The sequence below is a fragment of the Leptonotus elevatus genome, chromosome 7, assembly GCF_054856555.1.
Source record: "Leptonotus elevatus isolate MCC_2025b chromosome 7, RoL_Lele_1.0, whole genome shotgun sequence".
Classification (NCBI taxonomy): domain Eukaryota; kingdom Metazoa; phylum Chordata; class Actinopteri; order Syngnathiformes; family Syngnathidae; genus Leptonotus; species Leptonotus elevatus.
The window spans coordinates 22481235-22493750 of NC_141245.1; the positions used below are offsets into that span (position 1 = coordinate 22481235).

The 12516-nt window shown below is 44.1% G+C and overlaps 1 protein-coding gene across 5 annotated transcripts in view; it reads right to left on the bottom strand.

Annotated features, from left to right (window-relative positions):
- Positions 1–12516, bottom strand: part of nectin1b (nectin cell adhesion molecule 1b) — a 204088-nt gene that overhangs the window by 122963 nt on the left and 68609 nt on the right. For all 5 annotated transcript variants that reach the window (XM_086081314.1, XM_086081315.1, XM_086081313.1 and 2 more), the window contains one exon: positions 3293–3664. In XM_086081314.1, the coding sequence (XP_085937440.1) occupies positions 3293–3664 (372 nt within the window). The remainder of the gene's footprint in view (positions 1–3292; positions 3665–12516) is intronic.

Genomic DNA, 12516 nt, shown 5'->3' on the forward strand with positions numbered 1-12516 from the left:
ATTATTTTGTTCAAGGTCCTCATCCCATACATTTTCTTAAACACAAGCAATAAATTAATCTGCATGAAAAACAAAAAAAATCAGATTTATTAAATATACTTGCTCAGCTCTAATCAAGTCATGTGACTCGGGTCCCCCACCTCTGGTAATTTAAGCTCATTAAACAAAAGACTTTGTATATGAAGTGCGTTAACCTCCCTGGGGGGGCGTGCTAACTGCTAAGTAAGCAAAGCAGCACTAATCAGGCAAACTTGCGCTGCTTCCTCAAAGCTAAAAAGTCTCGCAGATGGGGAAGCCGTCCGTCCGTCCGGCCCACTCATCTGATTTCGGATCCTTTGTGAGGTGCCAATTAGCAATCTCCTCTTGGTGCATCAAAAAGCAGGCTTGATCTTCAGGAAATGCAAAGAGGGAACAGACTTGCAGATCTGCAAGAGTTCGACATGCACAAAAGAAGCGCGCAGAAGGCTCTTGGATTTAAAACGAGAAGTTGTTTGGGAACAGGCGACATTTAAGATGAGTGTTTATTTATTTTCAAAGGACAACACATCAACCTTAACAGATTGGGTCTGACGAGATCTCTAATCAAAGATGACTACATTATTCAAGATTAAGTGGCACCGCTTGAAGTGGTCTTCAAGATTCCAACCCCATCGGTAAGTTTTAGTGCACAGAAATAAGGTTGCCACGGCGTCACATCCGTTGCCGATAATACGGTTTGGTGAACGGCAGCTGTGTATTAACAGTCTTGAAGTAAACAGACGAAAGATTGGAAAGAAAAAAAAACATTCCAAAAACAACACGACACAAACAATGCCAACACTGTGTTCCAACGTGCACATCGCCAATCCAAATGCAGCAGCCTTAAAAGCAACCACAAATTTCCTAGCGACTCTCTCCTGATTACGTGTATTTCTCTTTCCCAGAATTTTCTATTCTAGACACTGCGGTACAAAGTAGAAGCAGCAGCTAAAAATAAACTCAATTTCTGGATTACCAAGATTTAACCGATCTGAAGACGACGTTGGATTCTATTCACATAAAATGAAAAAAAGCTACCAATAACATTGAGCAGTTAGCAGCTATCCAGGGATCCAGCTAGTGTTAAATTATTAACATTGTTTTTCAGTTTCAATTTATATTTTAGCCGTTTTGGATTTAGTTATAGCAGTATGGCTCAATGAATAGTATTGTATTCTTATCTGTCTCTTTCGCCTGAGAAGAAAAGGGCAACAAGTTCTCTTCCACTATTATCTACAAGGGAGTGTAGTCTAGTACCGGTCTCAGTCGGTTGAAGAATCCAAGGACAGGCTGATGTATTATTGTTTTTCTCTAATCTGATTTATACCTATGGGAACTTGCTGAACTTGCTGATGGGAGGAGACTTTTCGTATTCACCCACTTTTCAATAAATAATGATGTGCAGCAGGAGGGGCACACAATCTGAACAGAACACGGTTTGAGTGTCTTCTATTGTGTGACCAGAAGCTTCTGTTATAATGATACCTTTGCAAAGGGACTTCTTCACCAGAATCTCACCATTCAGTTAATTGAACACGCAAAGAGTAGAATACTAAAAATTGTCTACTCTAACACTAGCGAGCTAGATTATACATTTTTTTAAATAGACTACATTAGATTAGATTCAAAGGGGTGCATCAATTGGACGTTATAAGGATGCTGAAGGCTATGACATAAATATAACAAAGCTATGTGCTGTAGATTGAAGTCGTTTTCTGTTTAAAAATAATTTTAAAAAATGCTGTGGCTGTGAGGCGTTCAAAGAGGGTGCGTCACCCCAATAATCGCACTCGACCCGTAGCGGAGTCATCGGCAGGAAGCGCGGCGGCTGACACAGAGGTTGCGCTAACACAAACTGTGAAAACTCTCTTTATACAAAAGGATTCAGAGCGGAGAGGAAAATGTGCGGCTTGCCGGAAGGCCTTGAAAGGCCGTTCTGGCCACACATGAGTGCCGAGCCCAAAACGCGGCGACCATTCTTTAAACGCTTGACAAAATTGGAACGATGTACCTTTAACCGCGCCTTATCTGACTCTGACAAAAAAACATCCAAGCAAAAAGAAGACTAATTTGTCAGAAAAACCTTTGACATGTCCTTAAAATAATCTTTCAGCAGCTAATCATTTCCTGCCGGTGTCAAGGCGAGTGGTAAACATTCTTAAAATGGTAAATTCAAGTTGTTCTCTTCTTGAAAAGAGAAATTGAAACCATGACAGTGATTTAAAAACTTAATTTGTGACTACTCAAACGTCCTCCCACTTCCAAAAAACACACGTTAGATTGATCAAATTGCCAATAGTCAAGTCAACATACCATAACTAGCTAACTAGCATGGCTAACATCAGCTCGTTTCTGCTCTGATGTTACTTCACAAAACTGAGTAAGAGTTACTCGTTTTACTTTTATTGTACATTTTTTTTTATTTAAAAAGTAGAACAATTCAATGTAGTTTAAGTCACATGAATGAATGTACCTCAAGAGCACTTACATATATCGTACATGTTTGTACAAACGATGTGGGATGTTGGACCTCGTCCATTTTCTGTATTCTCATCCTGTTCAAGGTTGTGAGGAGCAAAAAGCAGACCACCCACTTTTGACTGGTCGCCAGTCAATTGCAGGGCACGTATAGAGACAGACAACTATTCCTATTCACATTCGTTACCACGACAGTCCGTCAGACTGTTAGAAGCTAATTTTCACTTACATTTCTATTTTTCCACCATTTTTTGTCATTTCAAGTGGTTTAGCATCGCAGTTGCGAGACAAATTTAGAAGTAGAAGAAATAGAAGGAGATGGAGAACCAACGGGACGGTCCCAAAAATCTTTGCTAAGCCCACGTCACCTCTTCCGATGAGTCGGAGGGCGAGGGAAGCTCTGTGCTACTTAGGCCGCAGCGGCTAGCTAGCAATGAGCGTTGACTGGCTACTACTGCGCCTTTTAACATGTTGTGGGGTTGCTTAAGTCAATAATCACCGCCTCCATGGTGGCGAATAATCTACATTTTATTACAAGTATTATTTTTATGAAGGGATGGTAAGAAAAAATGGAGAAGCCATCCTGAATGCTAAGCTAACCTAAGATTGACGCGGCTAGCAAATTTAACACCAGAAACAAGTGCTTGAGTGAGCCTACTTGAAATCGCGTTCAAGTGGAGAACGCCAAACTTTATCTGGGCTCGTTAAACACAACCAAAAAAGTATATCAGTAGTGTTGTTTGTTTTGAATCCCAGCCTGTCTCCCGTGTTGTCAATCCCAGTGGGACGTTCTTACCGAAGACGGTGAGGTTGACCATGTTCTCGCGGTTGCCCGCCGGGAAGGTGGTGTACTCGCAGATGTACGGCGCCTCGTCATACAGCTGCAGGTTGGAGAAGACAATGGTGGTGTCCTCCAGCGAGGGCGTGCGGTGGCGCACGGCCGCCTGCTTGAAGGTGACGCGCTCCTTGAAGGGCGGCAGCACGGAGACGCCCAGGGCCGGGTTGGCGATGGCCACGTTCTGCTTGGTGCCGTTGAGCAGCTTCTGCCAAGTCACCTGCGAGATCTTCACCGGCGGGTTGCTGTTGATGAAAATGCAGCGCAGCTCCACCTGGGAGCCCACGAAGCCCGACTTGATCGAGTCCATCTGGACCATCTGGCCGCCGGCACCTGTCGGGGAACAGACGGGGGACATTCATCAGGAGCTGTGGTCAATTTCTTTTGACACTTCTGTGACGGCAAGAAATTGAAGAAAGAGAAACAGCGCTTTGGTTTTTCCCAAAAGAAAATTGATGAATGGACTTTCAAAATAGAGCTTCCATGGTTTGATGATGACAAATGGATGACCCTCTCTTGGCCAATTACGATTTTTCGTGGAAACAGTCAACTTTTTAATTACGATGCCATTTTGGGCTGCACGTTGGTAGTCATGTTTAATTGGCATTTGGATGATGAGAAGATCATTTGGAAACATTTTTCCAAACAAGTTTGAGAAACGTTCTGCCATTCAAGCAAACGAGCGCCTGACTCCAGCAAAAGTCTGACCTTGGGACTCCCGTTTAGCACTGAAAGTCAAAGCCTGTGCTCAGCCTCCCGGTAAGGGACGTGCATACCCGGCAGTACATCCGCTTAAAATGTAGGCCCATGCACTAAAAGCCAAGGGGGGGGGGGGGGGGGGCGATCGGGGTCCGCCGGGGGTGCTGCTCCTGATGAGAAAGGAGGTTCCCGGCGAGAAGCAATGCATGGCTAATGAACGAGCGAGCGAGCCTCACCGGTCGACGCCGGAGCCGCCTCGTCGGCGTGTCGCTCGCCCCACCTCTCTTCACCCCCCCCCCCCCCCCCCCAACCGCCGCCTCCTTGTGTAGCGCCAAGGCTATTGCGGTTTTAATTACCTTTTACTCTGCCACCAAGTGCCCGCGGCCGCTATTAGCGATGTGGAAGCACTTAATAAACACAATGGGAACGTGCGCATATAGAAATATCGAGCGCGAGCGACGCCACGTTTGGCCTCGTGTGTCCACGTTCAAGGGGTTTGCTCGTAAATAATAATGTTTAAAACTCAAATCCTTGAATCCCTAAACCCGAGCCAGTCTTGAAACAAAACACAAACAAAAAATTGAAACCAGAACATTAAATGTCTCAAAAGCCGTAACTTGAAACTATCATTTTCAAACGTCATCATATTCATATACGTTATACATAGTCTTGAAACCCTAACCCCAGCTTGATACCCAATTGCAAACCAAAACCCTGACTTTAAATTATAACCCTCGTTTACAACACTATCAAAAGCTTAAAACCACAAATAAAAACCCAATTATTCTTGAAAGCCTAACCCTGTCTTGAAACCCTTTTTGAATTCCTAATCCTGAATTATTAATACCCCAACCCTTGTTTGAAACCCTATCCCAATCTTGAAACTCTAATTTGAATACCTTAACCCTGGTTTAATTTGAAACCATAATACTAACTTTAAACCACAACCTTTTTTTTTTCAACTCTGACATTAAAACACAAACCTTTTATTGAAATACTACCATTTTAAAACTCTAACTCACTCTAATTTGAAACCATAATCAAGACCTCTTGAAACCTTTTTTTTTTAATAGTTAAAACTTGTAACTTTTAAATCCTAAACTTTTTTTTGTCTAACCTAAGATTGAAACCAGGACTTCAAACCTTAAAGCAGACTTGAAATTTAAACAGATTTAAAACCCTAAACTGGTTTTAAAACCCAGACTTGAAATCCTAACCCAGGCTTAAAACCCAGACTCGAAATCCTAACCCAGGCTTAAAACCCAGACTCGAAATCCTTGTTTGATAGCCTAGCACAGGCTTGAAACCCTAACAGTTATTTACACTTACTACCCATACAAACGGGAAAGGAATGGTCACTATCTGAAGAAACGACGTACCAATTAAATGAATGAACGACATTATTTTTTTGTTTCCGGAATGTTGGAAGCAAACTGCCAGCCTGGCGTGCCGTCATGTCAAGTAGTTGCTTCATCCTGCTTTGTCTTTGCAGCATCTTTTTTTTTTTACCACGCACACAACCTTGATTTAAGCTCACTTGCAGGTGAAGTTTGATGATGTCCGATTTTCTGTCCCATTCGACTCCTCCAGCGAGGCCTCGGATTTACAAGCAGCTGTAATCTGCCACAAGGTGCGTGCCAGGACTGCCTCCGAGGGGAAAGTCCTGATTTAACGACTCATAAAGCCACTGGTGAATCATGTCGTAAAAGTTGAGACTAAATATGTTGTGTTACTTAGCAAATGGTGCACACATGCACCCAAAATGGAAACCCTAACCCAGGCTTGAAACTGTCTTTTCAAACCCTATCCCAGTTTTGAAACCGTCATTTGAAACTGTAATTCAGGCATGAAGGCACTAATTCAAAACCCTCTCTCAGGCTTGAAACGGCAATTTGAAAGCAGGCAGACAGGCCACAAACCCTAATTTTAAACCGTAACCTGGGACTAAAACCATATCTCAGGCTTGAAACACTGACCCAGGCCTGAAACCCTGAATTCCACTTGAAATCCTAATTGGAAAACCTAACCCAGACTTGAAACCTTAAGATAATCTTGAAACCAAAATTTGAATACCTTAACTCAAACTTGAAACCCTAGTTTGAAACCCTAACCAAGGTTTGAAACATTACACAGAAACCTTAACTCAGGCTTGAACCCCTGAATTCCACTTGAAATCCTAATTGGAAAACCTAACCCAGACTTGAAACCTTAAGATAATCTTGAAACCGAAATTTGAATACCTTAACTCAAACTTGAAACCCTAGTTTGAAACCCTAACTAAGGTTTGAAACATTACACAGAAACCTTAACTCAGGCTTGAACCCCTGCACCAGACTTGAAACCCTAATTGGAAAACCTTCATCCAGCACTTGAAACTCTACATGAAAAGCAAATCAAATTAGGCCTTCAGGTCTGGGTCAAACACACATAAAGATTTTTTTTATTTTTTATTATGGGGTTAGTCTTTCAAATTTCAACTCTGGGTTATGGTTTCAAGCTAAGGAGGTTGAAAACCATGATTTAAATTTTTAACACAATTTGTAACTGTAATACTGTCTTGGAGCTAAGGATGGATGGATGGATGGATGGATGGATGGATGGATGGATGGATGGATGGATGGATAGATAGATCGAGGATTGCTTGGGGTTTGGGGCGTAACATTTCCACAGTGAGATATTGATGTTGTCACGCAGTAATACTTGCTGATGTGTGACGCACTCACAAACATCAACTCACGGCAAAGTTCGCTGTCAAAAGCCGTCGAAGCCGTAGTAAATAAGCGGGAGCGCATTCTATCTCCCAAACCGATACGACGAACGCACTCCATTCTCAGGCGTGGAAAAAGACCAATTCCATGCATTGTTATGGCTTTCGCTCAAGCGCCGCCACCGCCGAAGTGACTTAAGTGACAACCTTTAGAAGTTAGCGAGCGCAACATCATCTTTCATTTCCCCCTGCCCCACGTCTGCGGAGATTTGGACCCGCGCCGCCCGCCAGATGACAGATTGATTCGCTAACGCGCTTTGACAGCGAGGACTAGCAACCTTGTCATGTGTACCTTGAGGAACACCTGTGTCCTTGCGCACCTCTGCTCCGCTTTATCACCGCTCGCATTAGCCGGCCAACGTCGCCGGCCGTAAGATATTTCATGAGACGGGCAAACGCAATTTACCGCGTGACAGCGCCGGTTTAAGTTGGAGCTCCAGCTCCTTTTCACAAGGCCCACTGACTTTTTTCTTTTTCTCTCCCGCTCTTTGTGAAAGTTTCGTATGTCTGCGTAGATTTCTCAGGCAGCCGCGTCGCGGCAATCCGCAAAAAAAGTTGAAGGAAGACAACCGGATTCTTCTTGGTTTGATGATGAAGATGTTTGACCGTTAATTGTGCGAAGGCTGTGTACTTAAAAGGTTAATATCATTCCGCCATTTTACTGACACATAATTCATCCGATTCTCGTCATTCCAATTTTAACATATTCCAAATATTCCTGCCATTCTAGATTCCATTTTTGGTATTCCAAATATTAACGGCGTACCCACAATTCCTGATTTTGTACCCTCATTCAATCCCAATGGCAGATTCAACATTTATATAATTTCTAAGTGACATTCAAAACATCCAACTGCTTCTTTTCACTTAAGGGATGATTATTAGTCCATTCCCGACTGGATTTTTCACACCCTACCCCTTTTTTGGTTTTCTGCTATAATGTCTTCTTTTTTACACCGATTCACACCGTTCTAATTTTCAACTGTTCAGTTCTTCTCCAGGGCATTTTTGCAGCATTCCATGCAGTTCTCTATTTCCTTACCTGGTTAAACAAAGAACATTTCAAAAAGAACTCGTCGGAACTGTCGTTATCTCTCGCAGGCAAGCGTCACCCCGTAAATGCTTTCTCTTAGATTCGGGGCTTCTTCTTTTTTTTTCATCCAACCTTTGCGTTGATACCCGAGATGTATCCTGATATATTCCTGATTTTACCAGTACACTTTGTAAACTTCAAACTGGCCTTTTCATTGAGTCTCTGAAGAATCGGGGGGCAAGCAGATTAAAGGTGAAACGCCTTCAACAAGCAAGAAGACCGCAGTTGGCCGCAATTAACTTTTGCAGATTCCGGCTGATAGATTAAGACGCAGAAAGAAGTTCAAACGGCAAATTCCTGGTCTTCCAAGGCAGGCAAAGCCAGAACCAGGTTGTTAAATTTGAACATGTAGGACTATCTTCTCTCACCCTGACGTGTTGAATGCAAATAAGTGGCAGGCTGGCAGGCAGATATGTGAAAGACAATAAGCACAACGGGTGTGAAATGCATCACCTGACATTCACTTCCTTCACTTGGTTTTGTATGAAAGGCAGCGACTGATAAATTGCGTGTCTGATATGCTCGTTTTGAGGAAACAGCCGCATGAAAACACCCTCCTTTCCGTTCTGTAGGAAAGTTTGCAACAGGGTGTTGAAGCTGATCCCCAAAATCCGGGGTGGTTTAAGAGGAAGGAACAAAAAGACTGTAGTCAAGTTTCTATCCAATTGTTTTGATTTTTTTTCTCGCGGATTTGCTGAAAATGCCCGTTTCCATCTGTTCTTTTGTGAATATTGAGAGGGGACTCCACACCGCTGTAGGTGGCGCTATACGCCATAGAGATATGTGTAATTTAAAAGAAGAAGACCAGCGTCTCTATGCTTTTGCAGTTCTTGATAAACCGTAGTGTTTCTCTTTGCTTTTCTTTAATTAATTCCCAAAAGATTTGTCTCGTCATTCCACCAAACATACCGTACTTTATCGTCCGACATCGCTTTGAGACTACAAACGTACGTGTGACGTGATATCCGGTCAAAATGTGCGACGTGTATCTGGTACCTGTTTCCACAGCCAAAATTTGCATATTCGTTTTTTTTTTCGATATGCTTCAAAATTCACTCCCCCTCTAAGCGTAAAAACGTTTTTTTTAGCGAATTTTGGGCCCTTTTTTGAATTTCTAGCATTTCCATTCAGTTTTATTTTCGCATTTCTTGAAAATTTGAATAGAAATGGGTGGATGGAAACCCAACTTGTGTCAAAGGGTTTCGCTGGGACCAGCAAGTTCAACAAGGAACAATCGCTTCTTCAGCCACGTTGGGATTGAAGTCAAACCACGAACTTTACAGCTACTGGGCTAGAAAGATGAAGTAAAAGCCTGAGTGGAAAGTCTGAGAACACGGTGTAATATTTAACCCGAGGCATTCACTCGCTTCACTGGGTTCTGTGTGAAAACTCCTACTATGACATTGCTTCTATTTTCTAGAAACTCTGCGCTAAAGGGGCCGCGTTCTTTAAAAACACAAACTCTGCCAGACCCACAAATACAGGCAGAAGATTTTCTGGTGTGAATTGCTGCAGCCCCTCCCGCCCGTCATCTTTGCCGCCCTTCCTCCCTTTTTTTTTTTTTTCTCACAGACTGAAGCAAATAAACAGGCGCTCGCGCAAATGGAAACCAGAGGGCTGCGCGTAATTATGCAGCCGCAAAGCTCAAATCCTTGCTGTCGGAGGGCCAGGGGGCGCCCACGGGGACTCTGAAAAACTGGAAGAGTCCTTGCCCGACACGCTGGAGCTGTAATTACAGCGTCACATGGAAAAGGTAGACTTTGGGATGAGTCCGGAGAGAAGGGCCACGATTGAGGGAGATTTATTGGCACGTTGTTCGTTTTAGGTTCGACGACAGAGCAGAGGTAGCGAGGACAAAGAGAGGAGAGTTTCGTGAGCTCACTTGGATCGGAAAAGGTGTGTGTGTGGGGGGGGGCGTTATTGAAACAACTGCACAGCCGTCTGGCGCGCCGCTGATAGCGACGCTCCCTCGGCCTCGCGACCAAGCATTCAGGACCAGTCGGATCCAGCAAGCGCGGGGCTTTGTGTTGTCTGGCAAAACTCAGCCTTCTGCTGAAACCGCCTTCCCACGTTCTGATAAGAGTCGTCACGACTTTTACGACAAACACAGGGGGGGAACGGGCTCGACTCGTTTCTATCATGTGGGCCGTGGGGATGTTTGCTTTTTCATCTGCGCTGCAGGGAGAGAACGTTTTGGCCAATCGCGTCGTTTCTGCCTCGCTGGCCTTGTGTCAGCAGAACAACACTGCGGTGGTACCTTCAAGTGCGACCACAAACCAAACTGTCGCCATCATAAAATCTGTTTTAACCATGCAGGCAACGTTTTAAAGTCACATGGAAACATTCTTAACTGTCTTTTGTCAAATCTGTTGACCCATTTGCGTGTTTTGTGCTCTTTCTGTTACGCCCTAAGATGGCAGCAAAGCCCTTACGGCACCTTTTTTTTTTCTTCTAATCAACTATTAATATATTATAAACAATTCTAAACATTCTTAAAACGTCAGTCGTACATCCTGTTGCTAGCGCAAGAAGCTAACACGGCAGTCTACATCTTCGCCCAGTGCTTATCACAAAATCATGGATTCAAATGCACGGCTAGCTAGCAAGAAGCTAATGTAGCAGTTTCTATCCTCACTTGATGCACTTTGGTACACATCACAAACAGATGGAATCAATCACAGCACGTCAGTCACAGATGATCCAAATTAAATTCAAAATGTTGGTTGGAGCGCCCTATCAAGTTAGCGAGAAGCCGTGCTTTATGTTCAGCGCTAATTCTTGACGAACAAGCGCAAAAAGATGAACCTAAATGAACCACACCGGTGACAGAAAATCCAGATGAACTCCTTTAATTATCAAAAGTTGGTCTAAGGGGGCATGTTAAGCTAGTAAGAAGCTAACTCACAGTCCACATCGTTACTTGGCGCTCGCTCATGCCAAACAGCACGGAAGATATACTTCAAATGCACCGCGCAGGTCACAAAAGAACCAAATCAAACTTAGCTGTGAACAAAAAGTTGGTCTTCGTGTGCTATCAGGCTAGCACTCAGTGCTCCTGTATTTGGACATGCCACTTTCGGGGCTATTCAAAGCCTCAATAGCCTGCTCTTCTTACACAACACTATACATTGAAAACCAGGGCACCCGTCCCCCCCCCCCTTTAAAACAAGCGCTCCCTGGCAGATACGCGCCGCCCAGCTGGCCGGCGCCCAGCCAGCTTTTCAAAAAGACAATTATTGGCTCGTTTGCCGCTGCGCTCATCCCAGAAGAAACTCATTTGTGCCAAAGTCGAGGCATAATTCACAGGCCGCGACGTGAGCGGGGCCAAGACGAAGCAGGACCCGATGCATATTTCAGAGGAGACGCTCATTAATGTCGTCTATTTAAAGCCACGCCAGGGAGCGTTGGCGGACAAATGGCGTGCCCGGAACGCTAGCGAGACGTCGCCGTTTTTTGAAGGGTGACGCGGATTTTTTACGCCGCGTTTAAAAGCAGTGATGACAAACACCTCCAGATGGCCGCAGCTGGTCAACTTTGGCGTAAACGTTTTGGTTAGTGGGACACGGAGGGATCAAACGCGATGCGACCCACTCGGGATAATGAGCGTTTAATGCGGTCGCTGTTCCCACGATGACCGCGCCCAGGCTCAGTCCTCATTGGCTCGCGGCCATCGAGTGAGGCAGGAGAAATGTTCTGGACCACGTGAAAAATTGTCAAGGGATTGAAAATGTTTAAGCGACATCTTTCATGGCGAACTCTCAAAAATGAAGATCACGTTAGATGTCCTGCAAAAAAACTTCTGTCTACTTAAGGGCTCATTTGGGCCAATTCCCGAGTTGAGGTTTGGCAAAGTACGAGCCTTGGACGACTCCTGAAATGGTTTCAAACCAAAATAGCAGATGAATTTAGGCATGTGTCCCTGAGACTTTTTTGGTGACTTGTTATAATAGGGAAATGTCCAACCAATACCGTGAGGATCGGTGAAACTGGTTTCCGGGGCTAATATTTTCTAACCTTACAGGTTTGGGGTTTAGCATCATCAAACTTTGATGTCTTATGCTCAGCCTGCATGAAACGGAACAGGCAAAAAGGATAACCAGAGGTGGCAAATCCAGGTCCAGAAAGTAAAAACCCTGCCACAGTTTGGCTTTAGCCCCAGGTGCTAGCTAGCTAGCTCCAATGGTGCTTGTTTACCTTTTAGGGTGAAACTGGTTTCCGGGGCTAATATTTTCTAACCTTACAGGTTTGGGGTTCAGTATCATCAAACTTTGATGTCATATGGTCAGCCTACATGAAATGGAACAGGCAAAAAAAATATCTTCATTCAACATCACCTTTTCTAGGATAACCAGAGGCGGCAAATCCAGGTCCAGAAAGTAAAAACTCTTTAGCCCCTGATGGTAGCTAGCTTGCTAGCTCACTAGCAGGTAAACAAGCACCATGGGTGGTAGCTAGCTAGCACCTGGGGCTAAAGCAAAACTGTGGCAGGGTTTTTACTTTCTGGACCTGGATTTGCCACCTCTGGATATCCTTTTTGCCTGTTCCATTTCATGTAGGCTGACCATATGACATCAAAGTTTGATGATCCTGAACCCAAAACCTGTAAAGTTAAAAAAATATTAGCCC